This window comes from Pristis pectinata, chromosome 6, assembly GCF_009764475.1.
Source record: "Pristis pectinata isolate sPriPec2 chromosome 6, sPriPec2.1.pri, whole genome shotgun sequence".
NCBI classification, from domain to species: Eukaryota; Metazoa; Chordata; class Chondrichthyes; order Rhinopristiformes; family Pristidae; genus Pristis; species Pristis pectinata.
In genome coordinates, this window is record NC_067410.1 from 53,439,645 (window position 1) to 53,461,898 (window position 22,254).

Sequence of the window (22,254 nt, forward strand, 5' to 3'; positions counted from 1 at the left end):
TCCTGTCCGGGCCTGAGCCTGAGTAGAGATGTGAGAGCTGGGTGCAGCTCCCTGCCCTCCTCAAACAATTATAGGCAGGAAATGTTAATCAGGAGGGCGGGAGACTGACTATTGTTTGTTGGGCTGAGCAGGAGCCATTCTCCAACCTCGGCTGAGCACCCTCTCACCCACCTTCAACATGTTTAGCAACATAAGACCTGCAAAAATTAAAGGATCAGCTGAATCTGGAGGGGGTGGAGCACGGTGCAAAGCTGGGAAAAGTCTGCCGACACCCTTCAGCATCCAAGTGAGCCCAGTGGCCTGGGCAAAGAAGGATTCCTCGCTCAGTGACCAACAGAACACACAACTGCTGAATGTGGAGATTACCAACAGTCTCTCTCCCTGAGTGTTGGTGACTGGGAATGTCAGGCAGAAAAACTGCTTTTTACAGGCAAATGTGCCCTAAAAAGAGGAAATACTGAAGAAGGATTTCATGTCACATTACAGACCAAATCCACTTTTGCCACAGTTCACGTCTATACCTGGATCAGTGATAGACAGAGGGGGAGATACTGTGGGAGAATTGGGAAAATATGTCCTTTATTAGAAGAGGAGGGGGTCGGTGGGTGAGAGAGGACTTTCTGTGGGACTGATATCATACTGGACTGAGGAAAAGAGGGGGCTCATTGGGGAGAGGGGGAGAGATAGGGGGTCACTGGAGGGAGGGGGAGAGAGGGGGGTCTCATCAGAGGGAGGGAAAGGGGTGGTCTGGTGAACAGGTTTCACTTGAGTGATGGTGAGGGAGGTAGTGGTCACAGGAAAGTGTGAGCTATTGGACGGAGAGGGAATAATGTGATACCTACTAAAGGGGAAAAGAAAGGGCTCACAAAAGAGTGAGGAAGAAGGGGGTCATTTGTTGGGGAAAAGAGGATCCACTGAAAAAAAGGAGAAGAGGGAGTGTTTACTGGGGGGGGGAGATGTCATAAGAAGAGAGTCTGGAGAGAGTGGAGTCAGAGGGGGAGAATGCATTGGGATCAGTGGAGAGAGGGGTCTTACTGTGGGAAGGAAGGACAGGGTAGAAAGAGAGGGAAAGCAGTGTCCCTGAAGAGGAGGTCACAGTGGAGAGAGCTGGATCATGAGAAGGAAATAGACAGAAGGTCCTGGGGAGGGAAGCAGCTCCATGGGACAGGGGTTCTTGTGAACTTGCTTTCTCTCATGAATTTTTATGAATACTTTTTAATTGTCATCTTACTGCCTTGGCAGTTTGGCAGATAAACAGTTAACATTTCAGGCCCATGACCTTGCACAGTATTCCTTGACTTCAGTATTCCCACTTGTTCCAGTTCCAGTGGTGCTTTGCTGTGGGTGAGAGTGGGGAGGAGCAGTCCCTTCCCCCAAGGATGCAGCTGGGAGCACTGGCTGCCAACTGTCCACTAACCAGTGCACACTGCCCACTGTCAGGTAGCCAGTGTCCAGGGACCGGAACCAACTATCTCTGTGACTGGTGCCTAGGGTCCAGTGCTCAATGCCTGCATTCCTCACTCATCCTCCAGTGAATCCTGTGACACTTCACCTCTCAGTTTTTCAGGATGTTTCTTGCACAGCCTGAGCTCAGTGGTGTCCGGTAGTGGGGATGTGGGGGTGGGTGGACCCCTGGTCCACGGCAGAAGCCCAGCGATGGGCAGTCAGTGGGATCAGGAGAAAGGAATGGGGTCAAGGAATGGAATCAGGTATCAAGAGCAGGATCTAGTACAGGAGCAGGGAACGCGATCAGGGTCTAGGAAAGGAGTCAGAAGCAGGGAACAGGATCAAGGAATGGGGTCAGGAGCAGGGGATCAAGGAATGGGGTCGGGATCAGGATTTGGGAATGGGATCAGGATTAGGAGCAGGATCTGGGAATGGGATCAGGTCAGGGATGAGGATGAGGCGCCTGGTCTGGGACTGGGACCGGCCCAGCGGCGGAACTCCGACATCCTGTTGTGAAGCGGCCGCCCAGTCCGAGTCCGGAGCCGAGCTCTCCCGGAGGCTGTCCCCGAGCCTGTCCCCCACCGTCGGCCGGCAGTAGGCTGCTTTCCCCGGGAGAGACGGCGGGAGCCCTAGGGAAGGGACCGGGACGTTGGGATCCGAACAGGCGGAGCCCAGACCGGTAGCGAGCCGAGAGGCTGCAGCATGGAGCCCGGTGAGTACGGGAGTTGGGGGGGGGGGGGGGGGGGGGGGGGGGGGGGGGGGGGGGGGGGGAGGCGGGGGGGGGGGGAGGGGGACCCGAAAATCTGAAACCGAACCCGGACCCGGGAACCGAAACCGGACCGTCCCTGATCTCTCCAATGATAGGATTACCTCACGATCCAGACACAGTATCCCTGCCCACCCTTTGCCCTGTCCTCTCCCGCGGAGGCAGGGCCGGAGTTGTCCTAGCTGGAACTCTGGTTTGTTGATGGCCACACCAGGTCTGACAAAGTACGGTGGGGAACGGCCTGTTGGGATTCGGGAGGGGTGGTGGGATGGAGTCAGTGGGCTGGGTGAGTTTGTGACAGGGAGCGAAACCAGTGGAGCCGGGCTTGCCAACATTTAGTCGGAGGAACCTTCTCTGGATGGAGACAAACTGGTTGAAAACTTAGAGACAAAGACGGAGTAAGATGAGTTGGTGGGGAGGTGTTTTTGGATATTGTTATTGTGGGGCAGTATGTAGATGAGAAATAGGATGGTCAAAGGTAGCTCCTTCATGGGCACCAGGAGGAAATGTGGGTGTGGGAAGAGAAGCTGGAGACGTAAAACACAGAATATTACAGCACAGGAACAGGCCCTTCGGCCCACCATGTCTGTGCCGAACACAGTGCCAAATTAAATTAATCCCACCTATCTTTCCATTCCCTGGCTGTTCATGCGTCTTTCTAAATACCTCTTAAACGTTGCTATCATATCTGCTCCCACCACTTTCCCTGGTAGAGCGTTCCAGGAACCCACCACACTGTATAAAAACTTCCCTCATAAATCTCCTTTAAACTTTCTTCCTTTCATCTTAAAGCTACACCCACTAGTATTTCACATTTCCACCCTGGGAAAGACCCTATCTACCCTGTCTATGTCTCTCAAAATTTTATAAACTTCTATCAGGTCTCCCCTCAGCCTCCACCCCTCTAGAGAAAACAACCCGAGTTTGTCCAACCTCTCTTTATATATAATATTCCCTAATCCAGGCAACGGCAACTTCACGTCCTTCCTGTAAAGCAGTGACCAGAACTGCACACAATGCTACAAATGTGGCCCAACCAAAGTTTTCTACAGCTGCAACATGACTTACCAATGTGAATGGAGTAGAGGCCATTGAGTGATGAGGAGTGTTGGAGAAGGATGGGGTAGTGAGCTGAATCAAGGAGAGCATAAAATGTCCTCTCCTCCTTCGGGAGGTATGACATTAATGCCTTTAGTTAGAGCCATTTGGTAGTCTGGCAGGAGCCAAACATGAAGTGCTGGGAGAGGTGGGCTCAGATTTAGGAGACATTCAAGGGGCTTACAAGAAGAAAGTGAATTTTGGTTGGGATAATGGCTTGTAAGGATGGAGGAGAGTTTTCCACTTGGAAATTGTTCAGTTATTTTAGTGGAAATGGAATGAAAGTTGCAGGAATTATAGATGAGCTTGGAGAGGGTAAAAGAGGTGATGGAAAAGAAATTAGAAAAAGATACAAGTTCAGGTCCAGGGCTGGGACATCCTGGGGAAGTCTGGGTTTGTTGGTGGAGAGAGAAGAGACAGAGGAAGCTGATCACAGGTCACAGACTTTGTAAGGAGGAAGTCCACAAACTCCTAATGTGATGGAGTTGGAGTCAGAGGAGGCAGGAGAGGCGTTTGAGTTGAGAAGCTGGGTCTTATATTCCAACTTGGTCACGTATGACTGAGCAGTGCCGAACAGAGTTACCCAGGTATGTCTCTGAAGACTATGGCAGGTCTGAACCATACCAATTCACATCCATGGCCCTTGGACAATGTTGGCCATACAAGGGAGTTCAGACTGAGAAAGAGAAAAAGTTCTCAATATTTCCACAACTAAATGAGTTTGTTAGTAATGGTTTTGTAAACAACATGGGATTCTCTGACGTGGGATTTGTGGCTTAGAGTTATAGAACCGTACACTACAGAAATGGGTTCTTCAGCCCACCATGTCCATGTCAACCATTTAACCCACCTACACTGATCCCATTTGCCTGCATTATTCTTCCATGCCTCGCCTATTTAAGTGTCTGTCTAAATGCCTCTTAACTATAGAGATTGTATCTGATTCCACCACCTCCTCTGGCAGCATGTTCCAGACATCAACCATTCTCTGTGTAAAAACACTTACCTCTCAGATCCCCTTTAAAACTCCTTCCTCTCACTTTAAATCTATGCATCCTTGTTATTGATACTCCTACCATGAAGAAAGATTGACTATTGACCCTATCTCTTGTAATCTTACACATCTCTATCTGATCACCCCTCATCTTCCTTCACTCAAGGGAAACAAACCCAGCCTATCCAATCACTCCCTACAATTAAAGTTTTCCAGTCCAGGCAACATCCTGGTGAATCCCCTCTGCACTATCTCCAGTGTAACCACATCCTTCCTATTGTGTGGTGACCAGAATTGCACACAATACTCCAAGTGTGATATAACCGGTGTTTTGTAAAGTTGCAACATAATGTCTCAACTCTAATATTCCATGCTCCAACCAATGAAGCTATGCATGTCATATTCACCACCAGATCAATCTGCATTGCCATGTTCAGGGAACTATGGACTTGGTGGAGGCAAATACGATAGGGGCATTCAAGAAGCTCTTAGATAAGTACATGAATGAGAGGGAAATGGTAGGATAAGGACATTGTGGAGACAGAAGGGATTAGTTTAGTTGGGCATTTTATTACTAATGTAATTGGTTCAGCACAAATATTATGGGCTGAAGGGCCTGTTCCTGTGATGTACTGTTCTACGTTCTATGTTCACCCCTGAGTCTCTGTTCTTTTACATTCCTTGGTGCCCTACCATTTATTGTATATGTCCTACCCCTATTTGACTTCCCAAAATACATCATCTCACACTTGTTGGGATTAAATTCCATCTGCCAGTGCTCCACCCAACTTTCCAATTGATCCATATCCTGCTATTACCTTGGACAACCTTCCTCACAGGTTCTTCACAACGCCACCAACTTTCATGTCATCTGCAAACTTACTGATCATTCTTCCTGTGTTCACATCTAAGTCATTTTTAATTGGCAATTCCTTTCTTATTGCCACATGTACTGAGATACAGTGAAAAGCTTTTGTTTTGCGTGCCATCCAGACAGATTATTCCGTACGTAAATACATTGAGGTAGTACAATAAGGAAAACCAATAACAGAATGCAGAATGTAGTGTTACAGTTACAGAAAAAGTGCAGTGCAGGTAGATAAATAAGGTGCAAAGGCCATGACAAGGTAGATTGAGTGATCAAGAGTTCATGTTTATCGTACAAGAGGTCCATTCAAGAGTTTTATAACAGTGGAATAGAAGCTGTTCTTGAGCCTGGTGGTCTGTGTTTCCAAGCTTTTGTAACTTCTGCCCAATGGAAGGGCGGTCAAGAAAGAATGACTGGGTGGGAGGGGTCCTTGAGTATGTTGGCGGCTTTCCTGAGGCCGTTGGAAGTGTAGACAGAGTCCATGGAGAGGAAGCTGGTTTTCGTGATGGACTAGGCTGTGTTCACAACTCTCTGCAATTTTTTGCGGTCTTGGGCAGAGCAGTTGCCATACCAAGCTGTGATGCATCCGGATAGGATGCTTTCTATGATGCATCTGTAAAAGTTGTTGAGGGTCACTGGAGACATGTCGAATTTCCTTAGCCTTCTGAGGAAGTAGAGGCACTGGTGTACTTTCCTGGCCGTAGTGTCCACGTGGTTGGACCAGAACAAATTGTTGGTGATATTTGCATCTAGAAACTGGAAGCTCTCAATCTCTTCCACCTCAACACCACTGATACACACAGGGGCGCGTACTCCATCCCGCTTCCTGAAGCCAATGACAGGAAAGATGCCAGTACCGATCACTGTGGTACACCACTAGTCACAGACTTCCAATCGGAAAATCATTCTTGCACCATTACCCTCTGCCTCCAGTGGAGTGGGAATTTGTGGCATGGGATTATATTGTTTGGCTGCCTGTTTCTGTCTCTTTGCCCTTCTCTTTCTCTCTTCCAAACCTCTGCTGTCCATCCCCACCCCAAACATCCCCTTGATCACTCTGTTGTGATCTGCCTCGGTATTCTCGTTCTTCTTTGATCTCTATTTGCTCACTAATACAGTTCAATCTTTGATTTATTGCTCATGTTCCCATTAGAAGGAATTCTAGATGGGGGTGGGTGGCAGTTTGCTCCAGTCCCTCATGTCCCTGGGTTCCAGACCAGAATCTTGCTGACCACATGTCGGTGCAATGGCTAATTTCATATTTTCTCACTGTAGAACTGAAGAAACCTCCCTTGGCACCAAAACCCAGGCCTCAAGATTTGCAACCGTCGGTGGTTGTACCAAAGGTTCCTCTGCTTCTACCATCTGCTCCCAAGGGCCTGAAGCCACCAATTGCTCCCAAACCAAACCTGTGCAATGAAATGCCAGAGGCAAAACTGACTACACGGAAGGGGATTGTAAGCAGGTACTCGAATGGGAGTGTTTTGGTAACCAATCAGTTCCTGGCTCTGGGGGTTGAAGACGCCACATCTGAAACTTTGGGTCAGACTGGAAGTTCAGCAGCCTATGTAGAAATGGACTTCTCCTCAGCTGCTGATGACAGTAACACTCTGGAAACAGAGACTGCTTTGTGCCATGAAAATGGGTCTCCAATGCCTGATGGATATGAAGACCAAATAGTTACACAGGATGCTGGTGCTGTGATATCAGAAGATGGGGATTTATCAAATGTAGACACCTGTGGCCCTGGCAGTGCAATGCCCAGAGAGAACTTGCAAACCTTCAAAGGTCAGGCAATTGCAGGAGGTGCCTTTTGCGATGAACCCGATGGTGGTCCGAGCCTGAAATGTGGACTTCTGAATGAGGGCAGCAGAGAAGCCACGGACAACATAGAATCTAATGCTGGGTTTTCCCAGGATCTTACTGAAGCTGCAGACAGCTGTGGCACAGGAGCAGGAAATGAACGGCATTCACCACTTGCAGCAGTGTTTGCCCTTACACCTGGGGAGCCAGACGGGCAGGAGGACGGGGCAGGCAGCCCCTCAGACATGCTGGAGAAGGGGGCAAACAGGCTGGTGGAGGAAGCTGACAGGCTGGTGGAGAGGACAGACAGCTCCCCAGGTGGGCTGGAGGAAGGGGCAAATGGGCAGATGGAGGAGGCAGATGGGCAGGAGGAGGGGCCAGACAGTCCCTCAGACATGCTGGAAGAGGGTATAGATGGGCTGGAGGAGGAGGTAGACGGGCTGGAGGAGGCAGACAGATCCCCGGATGAAACTGATGTTCTTGTCCATGAAACGTTGTCACCAAGTGCCTCTACACTTGAGGCACCAGACAGCCTGGGTGCAACAGAGAGCCCTGCAGACGATCTGGAGGGGGGAGCAGACGGACTGGAGAAGGGAGCAGACGGTCTGGAGGGGGGTGGAGAATCAGTAGAACCACCAGTGACAGTGAGTGGTGAAGGGAGGTGCAGTGTTGATGACAGAGATATGGTGTCTGCTGTTGGCGAGGAGGACACGGTGTCTGCTGTTGGCGAGGAGGACACGGTGTCTGCTGTTGGCGAGGAGGACACGGTGTCTGCTATTGCCTGTGAAGCAGAGGTGGAATTGGTTGGAAGCGGACCAGGGGTGAAGGGCCGGATCTCAGGAACTGAAGAGGAAGAAAAGGGTGCTGGGAGGAGTGTCCACACTGGTTTCAGTCCAGGCAGGGTCACAGTAGAGGACATTTCTGCCATAGCTCACTGTGCGATAGGGTTCCCTTCACGAGTTAAAGGGGGACCAACACTGAGGCTAGAAACACAAGCAGACACATCACTGGCTGGTGATCTGGGTCTGATGGGTGACATGGCTGGGAAAGCAGAGTTTGATAAAGCTGTTACTGCAGAATGGAAAAAAGCCAGGGCCAGAACTCAGTCACTGAGTGCCCAGGTGCCTGAGACAGTCCCTGAGGAGACAGACCCATCACCTGTGGAAGGGCACAGCCCAGTGAAAAGGCAGGAGCCATTTGAGAACACAATGTTTGCTGCCAGCCATAAGTATTACATGTTTTATCCCCGCTCATACTCCGTCACGGGCCGGGAGCTTCCTGTTTGTGCTGACAGGGAAATGGAGGGGTCACTTTTAGAAGACAGCAGAATGAACAGGAAGGAAGACAACCTGTCTCTACCAAGTGTTGCTGCAGCTAACCAGAGGCACGTTCCCTCCTCTGGTGCTTCTCCCCCCAGTTCAATGTTGGACATCCCTGCTCCCTTCCAACTGGCCAGCATCACCAAAAAACCCATCACCAAAAGTTCACCTTCACTTTTGGTTGAAGCAGAGTCTCCTGATAAATACTTCAAGCAGAGTACAAAGAAAAAGTCATCTTTCAAGCGCTTCTTACCAATTAAACTATCACTTAAGAAGAAGATTGAAAACAGGATTACAGTTGAGGTTAATGTCTGCAAGGCTGCATCTGAGGCAGTCAGAGCCCTGGATTTTGACAGGAGGAGTTTGGGAAACTCCCCACAGTTAAAAAGTCGATCTGGAAAGATGCGTAAATCAGATTCTTCATCCACATTCTTATTTTACAAGGACGGCAAAGGAAAAGGAATACCCAGACCCTTCAACAGAAGTGTGTCCAGAGTTGAGTCTTTTGAGGACAGGTCTCGACACTCATACACATCACTTCCTCTGACCAAACCCAGATCTATTTCCTTCCCCAACACAGACTCCTCCGATTACGAGAACATTCCGGCTGTGAGCTCAGACTATGAAAATATACAAATCCCTCCCAACAGGATTGGCCATTCAGGGACTGTAACTGAATTCTTTGAAGATCCTAGTAGAAACTTCTCTTCAGCGTGTGAAAATGACGGTTATGTAGACATGAGCAGCTTTACTCCACTGGAGAGCAGGCAGAGAACAGAGCAGGAGCTGGAGAGGTGAGCTCTGCCCTCTGACACTTGTTTGTTCTTAGTTTCCCCGTGATCTCCAGAGTAGACAAACCCCGTGGGATGTAGTTGTAATAGAACTGATAATTATTTCAGCTACTGGGAGAAGTGGGGGTGGGGATGGGTGTGGGGTGGGGTGGAGGGTGTATGTGTAGGGGGAGGGGTGTGTGTGTGTGCGCACGCGCATGTGTGTCTGGGCCTTTGTGGGGGTCTCTGTGAGTGTGCGTGTGTGCGTTCGTGCATGCGCGCGCACGCACGGGGGGGTTCTGTGTGTGTCTGCGTGTAGGGGAAGGGTATGTATTGTGGGTCTGTGTGTAGGTGTGTATCAGTGTGTGGATCTTTGTGTGGGTGTTGGGGTCTGTATGTGAGGGACACAGCGGGTATATGTATGTGTGTGGGTCTGTGTGTCTGTGTGGGGTGGGGGGGGGGGTCTGTGTCTGTGTGTGTTGTCTCATTTCTCCAGCCATGCACAGGCCGGACATGGTGTTGGGGTGGACAGACAGTGATGGAGTGGTTGGAAAATTTAAGCCACAGCAGATATTTATTGGTAATGTGGGAGCTGGTGAAGGAATGGCAGCCACATCCAGGAATGTACATCAGAAATAGTCATTGAATAATCAAAGCAAGAAGTTGGAGGGTGTTTTTCGCTCGTGTAAGGGGAAAGAAGGCTCAGACCAAGCTACGGAGGGCAAGTCTGACACTGGCACCTTAGGTCCGGCCTGAGAGATTCTCTTTAATGTACACACACCATCATCAGCTCAGAGAAAGAGCAACTCACTTGTCTCAGGAGTCTTCTGAGATCTGTTGTTGCCTTGATGTGCATCTGTGGTCAGGCTCACTGGGACCTGTTGTTGCTTTTACAGATGACCAAAAGATTAGTAGAGTTTGTGGACAGAACATAGAACACAGAACAGTACAGCACAGGAACAGCCCCTTCAACCCACAATGTTGTGCCAAACTAATTGTTAGTAATTAAGTACCTAACTAAACTAATCCTGTCTCCCTGCACAATGTCCATATCCCTCCATTCTCTGCACAATCATGTGCCTATCCAAGAGCATCTTAAATGCCGCTATTGTATTTGCCTCCACCACAATCCCTGGCAGCACATTCCAGGCACCCACCAATCTGTGTAATAAACCTGCCCTGCACATCTCCTTTGAACTTGCCCCCCTCACCTTAAATGCATGCCCTCTAGTATTAGACATTTTGATCCTGGGAAAAAGATACTGGCTGTCTACCTATGCCTCTCATGATCTTATAACTTCTATCAGATCTCCCCTCAGCCTCCACTGCTCCAGAGAAAACAACTCAAGTTTGTCCAACCTCTCCTCATAGAACATGTCCTCTAATCCAGGCAGCATGCTGGCAAACCTCTTCTCCACTCACTCCACAGCCTCCACATCCTTCCGATAAAGGGGTGATCAGAATTGAATGCAATACTCCAGATGTGGCCTAACTAGAGTTTTATAAAGCTGCAACATAACTTCCCTACTCTTGAACTCAGTGCCTCAACTAATAAAGGCAAGCATGCTATACACCTACTTTACCACCCAATCAACCTGTGCAGCAACTTTCAGGGAGCTATGGACTTGGACCCCAAGATCCCTCTGTACATCAGCACTGTTAAGGGCCCTGTGTACTCTCCCTTTACATTTGATCTCCCAAAGGGCAACACCTCACACTTGCCCTGCCATTTCTCTGCCCATATCTGCAACTGATCTGTTTCCCTGTATCATCTGGCAATCTTTTACACTATCCACAATGCCGCCAATCTTTGTATCATCTGCAAACTTACTTACCCATCCATCTACATTTTCATCCAATTATATATCACAGACAGTGGAGGTCTCTGCACGGATCCCTGCAGACCACCACTAGTTACGGACCTTCAGGCAGAATAAGTCCTATTGACCACTACCCTCTGTCCTCTATGGACAAACCAATTCTGAATCCAAATGGCCAAGTCACCATGCGTAGACAGAATGTGTATCTGTGGTCAGGTTCATTGGGACCTGTTGTTGCTTTGATATGTATTTGTGGTCAGGTTTTCTGGGTTCTTGGGGTCCTAATCTCTAGCTCACTGAAAGTGGCCATGCAAGTAGATAGGGTGGTAATGAAGGCATATGACATGCTTGCCTTTATTGGTTGGGGAATTCAGTGTAAGAGTAAAGAAGTCATGTTGCAGTGATATAAGTCATTGGTTAGGCTACACTTGGAGTATTGTGTGGAACTCTGGTCACCCCATTATAGTAAGGATGTGGAGGGTTTGGAAAGGGTGCAGAAGAGGTTTACCGTGATGCTGCCTGGATATGAGACATAAGGTGAAGTTGGACAAACTTGGGTTGTTTTCTCTGGAGAAGCGGAAGCTGAGGGGAGACCTGACAGAAGATTATAAAATTATGAGAGCATAGATAGGAGAGCAAGTCAGAATCTTTTTCCCGAGGTAGAAATGTCAAATACTAGAGGACGTGCATTTAAGGTGAGAGGGGGAAAGTTTAAAAGAGATGTGCAGGGCAAGTTTTTTTTTTAACATACAGAAATGGTAGGTGCCTGGAACAGGCTGTCAGATGTAGTGGCGGAAGCAGATACAATAGTGGTGTTTAAGAGGCAGTTAGATAGACACATGAATATGTAGGGAATGGAGGGATATGGATCATGTGCAGACAGAAGAGATTTAGTTTAATTTGGCTTCCTATTCCTGTGCTATACTGTTCTGTGTTCAATGATCTGTTGCCTTGATGTGTATCCATGGTCAGTTCCCAGGACCTGTTGTTGCCTTGATGTGTATCCATGGTCAGTTCACTGGGACCTGTTGTTGCCTTGATGTGCATCTGTGGTAAGGCTCACTGGCATCTGTTGTTGCCTTGTTGTAGGATTAAGGAGAATCCCAAGGGATGTAGGATTAAAGAGAATCCCAAGGCATTCTATACATCTTTCAAGACAGGAGGATAACTAGGGAGCAGGTAGGACCACTTAAGGATAAAGGAGGAAACGTGCTTGGAGGCGGAAGATGTGGGAGAGGTCCTACATGAGTACTTTGCATCAGTATTTACCAAGGAGAAGGACGTGGAGGATAGGGAGATCAGTATGGAGCATCCAATATGCTAGGGCATTTAGAGATAAAGGAGGAGGTAGTGTTGGGTCTCTTAAAGAACATTAAGGTGGATAAGTCCCCAGGGCCTAATGGGATATACCCCAAGTTATTGAGAGAGGCAAGAGATGAGATTTCTGGGCCTTGACCAATATTTTCATGTCCTCTCTAGTTACAGGCAAGGTTCTGGAGGACTGGCGAGTAGCTAATGTTGTTCCATTATTCAAGAAGGGAAATAGGGATGATCCTGGAAACCATAGACTGGTGAGTCTCATGTCAGTGGTAGAAAAGTTACTGGGGAGGATTCTTAGCCTTAGGATTTATGAACATTTGGAAAACCATTGCCTAATTAGGGACAGTCAGCACAGCTTTGTGTGGGACAAGTCATGTCTTACTAACTTGATTGAGTTTTTTGTGGTGGTGACAAAGGTGATTGATGAATGTTGATCTGTGGACGTTGTTGACGTGGATTTCAGTAAGACATTTGACAAGGTCCCTCATGGGAGGTCCATCCAGAAGATTAAGATGCATGGGATCCATGGTGACTTGGCCGTTTGGATTCAGAATGGAAGACAGAGGGTAGTGGTCGATGGGTCTTATGACTTATGAGGTCCATGACTAGTGCTGTTCCACAGGGATCCGTACTGGGACCTCTACTGTTTGTGGTATGTATAAATGACCTGGATGAAAATATAGATGGGTGGGCTAGTAAGTTTGCAGATGATACAAAGATCGGTGGTGTTATGGATAGCATGGAAGACTGCTAAAGGATACAGCGGGATGTAGATCATTTGCAGATTTGGGCAGAGAAATGGGAGGTGGAGTTTAATGGATACACAACAAGGCAACAACAGGTCCCAGTGAACTGACCTGGCCAAATGTGAAGTGTTGCACTTTGGAAGATCGAATGTAAAGGGACAGTACACTATGAATGGCAAGACCCTTAACAATGTTAATGTGCAGAGGTATCTTGGGTCCAAATTCATAGCTCCCTGAAAGTGGCTGCACAAGTTGATAGGGTGGTGAAGAAGGCATATGGCGTGCTTGCCTTTATTAAGTCGAGGCACTGAGTTCAAGAGTCAAGAAGTCATCTTTATATAAGCTTTATAAAACTCCAATTAGGCCGCATCTGGAGTATTGCATTCAGTTCTGGTAGCCCCATTATAGGAAGGATGTGGAGACTTTGGAGAGGGTGCAGAAGAGGTCTGGATTAGAGGGCATGTACTATAAGGAGAGGTTAGGCAAACTTGTGGCGTTTTCTCTGGAGCGACAGAGGCTGAGGGGAGATCTGATAGAGGTTTATAAGATTATGAGAGGCATAGAAAGATTAGACAGCTGGTATCTTTTTCCCAGGGCTGAAATGTCTAATTAACGTGCATTAACATGAGAGGAGGAAAGTTAAAAGGAGATGTTCGGGGCAAGTTTTTTTTTATATACAGAGTGTTGGGTGTCTGAAATGCGCAGCCAAGGGTAGTGGTGGAGGCTTTCAAGAGGCTCTTAGATAGGCACATGAATGTGCAGGAAATGGATGGATATGGACATTGTTTTATGCAGAAGGGATTAGCTTAGTTGGGCATTTGGTTACTAATTTACTTAGTTTGGCACAACATCAGGGGCTGAAGGGCCTGTTCCTGTGCTATACTGTACTGTTATATGTTCTATGTGTATCTGTGGTCAGGTTCTGTTGTGTCTTGCCATTAACTGTATACTGTCCCTTTACATTTGATCTCCCAAGGTATACCACCTCAATAGTGGTGTTCAAGAGGCTCTTAGATAGAAACATGAATATTGCAGAGAATGGAGCAATATGGAGTGATAGAATGATACAGGATGGATACAGGCACTTCAGCCTAACCAGTCCATGCTGACCACAGTGCCCACCCAGCTAGTCCCAATTTCCTACATTTGGCCCATATCCCCCTAAGTCCCGATCCTCCATATACCTATCCAAGTGCTTCTTAAATGATACTGTTGAATTTGCTTCAATCACTTCCTCTGCCAGCTCATTCCATATACTCACCACATTCTGTGTGGAAAAAGTTGCCTCTCAGGTCCCTTTTAAATCTTTTGCCTCTCACCCTAAATCTATGCCCCCTAGTTTTGGATGCCTGTACCCTGGGGAAAAGACTGTTACCATCCACCTTCTCTGTGCCTTTCATAACTTAAAGACATAGCCTGGCCAACCTCTCCCTATAACTCAGTCCCTCTAGTCCTGGCAACATCCTCGTAAATCTTCTCTGCATTCTTTCCAGTTTAACTATGACTTTCCCATAATAGGGTGACCAAAACTGTACACAGTTCTCAGTTATGTGCATGCACAAGAGATATGGTTTAATTCAGCATTGTGGGCCAAAGGGCCTGTTCCTGTGCTGTACTGTTCCATGTTCTATGTCATAGCTTTTCAGCTGCACAAGGTAATCTGCTGGGGCTTAATGGTCTGTCACTCCATGATGAGATCTGGGTGTCTTTGAACTCAAGCTCACCTCCAGCTATTGCTGTTTCTCAGCCAGCTTTTCTCGGAGCACCCCTCAGTGTTTGGACAAGAGGCAAAGCTGACGACTGCAGTTGAACAAGGCACGAATTACCCTGGAGCAGAGCCTCCTGCACCTTTGCTGTTTCTCCATCTCATTCCATGTAGATGTGTTTGTGGTGACTATTTCAGCTGGTAGTTGTGGCAAAAGCAAAGAGCTTGACCCACTACCTGCACCCTCCTGTCCTCTAACACCATTTGGTTCATGAGTGTCTCTCTCTGAGAATTCCCATGGAGACTTGGAATTTGCTTCCCCCCCCCCCACCCCCAGTATCAGCACGTTAGACATTTGAGAGTTGTACAACCCCTCTGTTGGGCTGAAGTTGTACACTACATTATAGGGAAGGAGCAGCAATTAGCATTTGGACCCTTGTGCTTTCTTCACCATTCAACATAGGCTGATCTTTTACCTCAGATCCTCTTTCCTCCACTAACCCCTTAACATCTAAGCATCATCTCTTCCTTTAATATCCCTAGTGACTGAGTCTCCACAGCCCTCTTGGTTAGAGAGTTCTATACAGGCCCTTTGGCCCAACTCATCCATGCTGACCAAGATGCCCATCTAAGCTGGTGCCCATTTGCCCATGTTTGACCCAAGGCGGCAACATCTATCATCAAAAATCCCCACCATCTGGGCCATGCCACCTTCACACAGCTACCATTGGGCAGGAGGTACAGAAGCCTGAAGTCCCACACCAACAGGTTCAACAACAGCTACTTCCCTTCAACCACCTGGTTCTTGAACAAACCAGCACAACCCTAATCACTGCCTCAGTTTAGCAACACAATGACCACTTTGGCCACTTCTTTTCAGTTCTAATTGTGTTCTTTCTTGTATAATTTTGTGTCATTTTTGTTTGTTTTCCTTGTGAATGTTGCATCTTTATTGCTATGTGCATATGATGCTGCTGCAAGTAAGTTTTTCATTGCACATCTACATACATGCACTTGCATATATGACAGTAAACTTGACTTGAAAATATCCCTCTAAACCTTTCCTATCTATGTATGTATGCAGATTTCTTTTAAATGTTATCGTACCTGCCTCAACCATTTCCTCTGGCACCTTGTTCCACATGGACCATCCCATGTGGAAAAAGTTGCCACTCTGGTTCATCTTCCCCTCTCACCTTAAACCTGTGCCATGTAGATCTTGGTTCTCCAACCCTGGGGGTAAAAGACTGTGACCATTCACTATATCAACGCCCCTCATGATTTTATACACCTAAGGTCACCCCTCAGTCTCCTACGCTTGAAGGAATAAGGCCTGTCCAACCTCTCCATAATATAGTTCCTGGAGTCCTGGCAATATCCGTATAAATCTCCTCTGCACTCTTTCCAGCTTAATGGCACCTTTCGTACAGCAGGTAACCAACACTAAACACATTATTCCAGATGCGGCCTCACTGTCTTGTACAACTGCATCATACCATTTCAACTTCTATACTCAGTGCCCTGACTGATGATGGCCAGCGGGTCAAAAGCCTTCTTCAACACCGTGTCTACCTGTGAAGGCACCTTCAGGGAACTATGTACTTGTACTTCCAGGTCCCTCTGCTCCACAACACACCACAGAGCCCTACCTGTGAAAGTCCTACCCTCATTTGTCTTCCCAAAATGCAACACCTCACATTTCTCTGAATTAAACTCCAGTTGGTAGTAACTTACCTACCACAGATATTAAATTTACTGGTCTGCAGTTCCCAGGTTTTTCTTTGCAGCCCTTCTTAAGTAAAGGCACAACATTAGCCACCCTGCAGTCTTCTAGCACTTCACCCATTGCTACGATGATGTATATACCCCAGCTAGGATTCATGCAATTCCTTCTTTAGCTTCCCAAAGTGTTCTTGGATATACCTGGCCAGGCCCTGGAGATTTGTCTACCTTCATACGTTTTAAGATGTCCAGCACCTCTTCTACTGTAATACAGACTATCCTCAAGAACTCCCCTTAACATTTCCAAATTCCAAAGTCTTCAAGTCTTTCTCCATAGTAAAAACAGAGGAGAAATATTCACTGAGGACCTCACCCATCTCCTGTGGCTCCACACAAATATGCCCACTTTGGTCTTTGAGAGGCACTATTATCTCTCTAGACTCTTTTTCCCTTAATATACTGACAAGATCTTTTTGGATTCTCCTTAATCTTCTCTGCTGAAGCTATCTCATGCCCTCTTTTTGCCTTCCTGATTTGAGTACACTCCTGCATCCCCGAAACTCCTCCAGGGATTTACTTAATCCCTGCTGTCTGTACCTGACCCATGCCTCCTTTTTTCTGCCCAGAATCTCAATATCTCTCATCATCCAGGGTTCCCTACTTCTACCGGCCTTGCCCTTCACTCTAACAGGAACATGCTGAACTCTCATTATTTCACTTTTAAAAGTCTCCCACTTGCCAGAAGCAACCTACTCCAATCAACTTTTGCAAGTTCCTATTTTGTACCATCAAAATTCACCTTGCCTCAATTTAGAACTTAAACCTGTGGACCAGTTCTGTCCTTTCCATAAATAATTTAAAACTAATAGAACTATGGTCACTGGTCCCAAAGTGCTCCCCCACTGACACCTCAGTCACTTGCCTTGCCCCATTTCCCAAGAGTAGGTCAGGCTTTGCCCTCTCCATGTTGCCTGAGGCAATTTTCCTGAATGCACTTAAATTCCACCCCATCTAAACCCTTGACTCTATGGCAGTCCCAGTGTATATTTGGAAACTTAAAATCCCCTATTATTCTTGCAACTCTCCAATCCTAATTTGCCAATTTACTTGACCTAGGACATAGAACAGTACAGCACAAGAATAAGCCCATCACCCCACAGTGTTGTGCCAAACTATTTAAGCTATTGGCAATCCCTTCTGCCTGCTCATGGTTCATATCGCTCCATTCTCTGCACATTCATGTGCCAATCTAAGAGACTCTTAAGTGCCTCAATCATATCTACCACCTCTGGCAGTGCAATCCAGGCACCCAGTACTCTGTGTAAAAACAAAACCTGCCCCGCATATATACTTTGAACTTACCCCCTCTCACCTTAAATACATGCCCTCTAGTAGAAGACATTTCGACCATGGGGCTGTCTATGCCTCTCATAATTCGATAAACTTCTATCAGATCTCCCCTCAGCCTCTGCCACTCCAGAGAAGACAACCCAAGTTTGTCCAACTTCTCCCCATAGGAAATACCCTCTATTTCAGGCAACATCCTGGTAAACCTTTCCTGCACCCTCTCCAAAGCCTCCACATCCTTCCTATAATGGGGTGACCAGAATTAAATGCAATTCTCCAGGTGTGGCCTAACCATATTTTAATAAAGCTTATCACTTCAACTCCTTACTCCTCCTCCCAAACTATCACTGATTTGACAGTCCTCGGCCTCCTCTACTGCCAGGAGAATTCCAAGCACAAATCGGAGGAACAGCACCTCATTTTCCGTCTTGGAACTTTGCAGCCTAATGGCATGAACATTGAATTCTGTAATTTCCACCCCCCCCAACCATGCTTCTTCTCTTCTCTTTTTTCTACCTTTTTTCCCCGTCTCCTTACGTTTGACCCATCCCCTGGTGGATCTGCTCTCCCCTCCTCCCCATCACTATCTCTACCCATCACCCTGTGCCCACCCCGCCTCCCCTCTTTTGTCCACCTATCACTGCTCTGCTTTTCCCTCCTATATATTGGGCTTCCCCTTTTCCTGTCTTCAGTCCTGAAGAAGGGTCCTGACCCGAAATATTGACCATCTGCTTTTCTCCACTGATGCTGCCTGGTCTGCTGAGGTCCTCCAGAATCATGTTTTTCACTTATAAAGCAACAACATTGTTTCCTGACTCTTGAATTCAGTGCCTTGACTAATAAAGTACTACTAACTTGTGCAGCCTCTTTCAGAGAGCAATGGACATGGACCCCAAGATCCCTCTATGTATCAGTGCTGTTAAGGGTCCTGCCATTCAGAGTGCCTTTACATTTGATCTCCCAAAGTGCAACACCTCACACATGGCCAGATTAAGCTCCATCTGCCATTTCTCTGCCCATATCTGCAACTGATCTATATCCCGCTGTATACTTTGGCAATCTTCTACACTATCCACAGTGCTATCGATCTTTGTATGGTCTGTGAACTTACTAATCCACCCATCCATGTTTTCATCCAAGTCATTTATAGTATATACTGTACATCACAAGCAGCAGAGGTCCCAGTACGGATCCCTGTGGAAAACAACTAGTCACGGACCTCCAGCCAGAATAAGACCTATCAACTACTACCCTCTATTCTATGGCCAAGCCAGGTCTGAATCTAAACAGCCAAGTCACCAGGGATCCCATGCATCTTAATCTTCTAGATAAGCCTCCCATGAGGGACTTGTCAAATGCCTTACTAAAATACATGTAGTCAATAACCACAGCTCTACCTTCATCGATCACCTTTGTTACCTCAGAGTTATAAAGCTGTACAGCATGGAAATGAGCCTTTCAGCCCAATTAGTCCATCCTGACAAAGATTCTCATCTATGCTAGTCCCATTTTCCTGCATTTGGTCCATACCCGTAGCATTAAAATAAACACACTTCAACCCTTTCATCCCATTGTGTGTATTATGTTGGTCCTGCCTTACAGACTTACTGGTCTTGACATCGACCTTCTCCTCAATCCCTTCACTTTCTGACCTGGTGCCCTGGTTCCCATTCGATTCTGTTCCAGCCTCCCATCTGCCTCACTGCTACTTTGGATTGCACCCCGCTGCCAACCTCGTATCTGGACAACAGACCGAACCAGTTCCCCTCCACCCTCCTCCATTTGACTGAACTGGTACTCACCCTCAACAACTCTTTCAGCTCCTCCCACTTTCTCCAAACTGAAGGTCTAGCCATGGGCACTTGCATGGGCCCCAGCCATGCCTGCCTTTTTGTCGGCTATGTGGAACAGTCCACATTTCAAGCCTACACTGGTAATGCTCCCCAACTCTTTCTCCACTACATTGATGACTGCATTGAGGCTGCTTCCTGCACCTATGGTGAACTCATCAATTTCATCAACTTTGCCTCCAACTTCCATCCTGTCCTCAAATTTACTTGGCCCATCTCCGACACCTCCCTCCCTTTTCTGGATCTCTGTCTCTATCTCTGGAGACAGATTAACCACAGATATCTTTTATTATCCCACTGACTCCCACAGTTACGTTTTCTACACCTCTTCCTACACAGTCACTTGTAAGGATGCCATCCCCTTCTCTCACTTCCTCGACCTGTGACGCATCTGTTCCCATGATGAGGCTTTCCACCCCAGGACATCTGAGATGTCCTCCTTTTTCAGAAGGGGTTTCCCTTCCACCACCATCAATGCTGCCCTCACCTGCATCTCCTCCAATTCCCGCACATCTTCCCTCACCCCATCCCCCTCCTCCCAACATAACAAGGACAAGGTTCCTTTTGTCCTCACCTACCACCCCACGAGCCTCTGCATCCAACATATCATTCTCCTCAACTTCCACCACCTCCAATGGGATCCCACCACTAGGCACATCTTCCTATTCCCCACCTTTCTCCGCTTTCCGTAGGGATCACTCTCTCTGCAACTCTCTTGTCCACTCATCCTTCCCTGCAGATGACCCTCCCGGCAGTTATCTCTGCAACCGTACTAAGTGCTACACCTGCCCCTACAGCTCCTTCCTCACTGCTATTCAGGGCCCCAGATAGCACTTCACCTGTGAATCCAAGGGTGTCATTTATTGCATCTGGTGCGGCCTCCTCTACATCGGTGAGACCCGACACAAATTGGGTGGCCACTTCGTTGAGCACCTTCACTCTGTCCGCCATAATAGCAAGGATCTCCTGGTGGCCAGCCTCTTCAATGCCACATCCCACTCCCATACCGACATGTCTATCCATGGCCTCCTCTACTGCCATGTTGAGGCCAGACGTAGGTTAGAGGAACAACACCTCATTTTGCCTTGGGAGTCTCCAACCTGATGGCCTCAACATCAATTTCTCTAACTTGCGGTAACCCCTCCCCTCTTCTCACCCCCCTCTCTTTTTTTCTCTTCTTTGTCTTCCCACATTCCTGTGGTCCCCTTCCCCTGCCCTCGTGACCTGCCTATCTATTGCCCACCTCCTTCCATTTATTCCATGGTCCACTGCCCTCTCCTACCAGATTTCTTCTTCTTCAGCCCTTTGCCTCTTCGACCTATCACCTCTCAGTTTCTTGCTTCTTCCCCCTCCCCCACCCTCTTACCTTTCCCCTCTCACCTATCACCTGCCTGCATGTACTCCTCCCCTTCCCCTGACATTCTGGCTTTTGCCCTCTTCCTTTCCAGTCCTAATGAAGGATCTCGACCCAAAACATCAACTGTTTATTTTACTCCATAGATACTGCCTGAGCTGCTGAGTTCCTCCAGCATTTTGTGTGTGTTGCTCTAGTTTAAACCCTCCCTGGTAGCGCTAGCAAATCTGCCCATCAGGATATTGGTCCCCCTCCAGTTCAGGTGCAACCCGTCCCTCTTGTACAGGTCATGTCTGTCCCAGAAGAGATCCCAATGGTCCAAAAATCTGAATCCCTGCCCACTGCACCAACTCTTCACCAATTCATTCATTTCCCATATCCTCCTATCCTTACCCTCACTAGCACATGTACTGGACGTGATTACTACTAGAGATTACTACCCTCGAGGTCCTGCTTTTTAACCTCTTCCCTAACTCCCTATATTCACTCTGCAGGACTTCATCCTTTTTTCTACCCACATCATTTGTGCCAATATGCACAATGACTTCTGGCTGCTCACCCTTCCCTTTGAGAATGTTCTGCAGCCGCTCCAAGACGTCGTTGAACCTGGCAGCCAGGAGGCAACACACCATCCTAGAGTCCCTTTTGCGGCAAGAGAATCTCCTGTCTGTCCTCCTAAGTATTGAGTCTCCTTTCAGTATAGTCCTTTCTGCCTTCATCCTTCCCTGCTGAACCTCAGAGCAAATCCTAGTGCCACAGACCTGGCTGCTGCTTTTTCCTGACTGGTCATTCACCCCCCCCCCCCCCCCCCCCCCCCCAACTGTATCCAATAAGGTATACTTGTTTTTGAGAGGAATGGCCACAGGGGAATCCTGCACTGTCTGCCTGCTCCCTTTACCTTTCCTGATGGTCACCAACTACCTGCTGCCTGCACCCTAGGTGTGACCACCTCACTAAAACTCTTGTCTGTGGTGCTCTCAGCATCCCGGACAATCCTAAGTACGTCCAACTCCAGGTCCTTAATGCCGTCAGTCAGGAGCTGCAGCTGGGTGCACTTCCTACAGGTAAAGTCATCAGGGACACTGGAAGTCTCTCTGACCTCTCACATCCTGCGGTAAGGGCATAACACTGCCCTAACTGCCACCCAGCTACTCTAATCTGAAGAGAAATTTTAAGAAAACCTGACCTGCTCTTACCTCTTCCTCTGTTCAGCCTCCTCACTGAAATCACTTGAGCCAAAGTTCAAAAATTGCCACTCTTAAACTGACCACTCCAAAATGGCTGCTGCACTAGAGCCTGTCTCCCTTTTAAACCTGCAAAACAACT

The 22,254-nt window shown here is 47.7% G+C and overlaps 1 protein-coding gene across 1 annotated transcript in view; it reads left to right on the plus strand.

Moving 5' to 3' along the window:
- The first annotated feature begins 2,034 nt into the window (after positions 1-2,034).
- LOC127571380 (FYVE, RhoGEF and PH domain-containing protein 5-like) overlaps positions 2,035-22,254 on the plus strand; it is a 165,868-nt gene continuing 145,648 nt past the window's right edge. The window contains exons 1-2 of the mRNA XM_052017694.1: positions 2,035-2,158; positions 6,448-9,088. Coding sequence (XP_051873654.1) covers positions 2,149-2,158; positions 6,448-9,088 — 2,651 coding nt within the window. The 5' untranslated portion in view covers positions 2,035-2,148. The remainder of the gene's footprint in view (positions 2,159-6,447; positions 9,089-22,254) is intronic.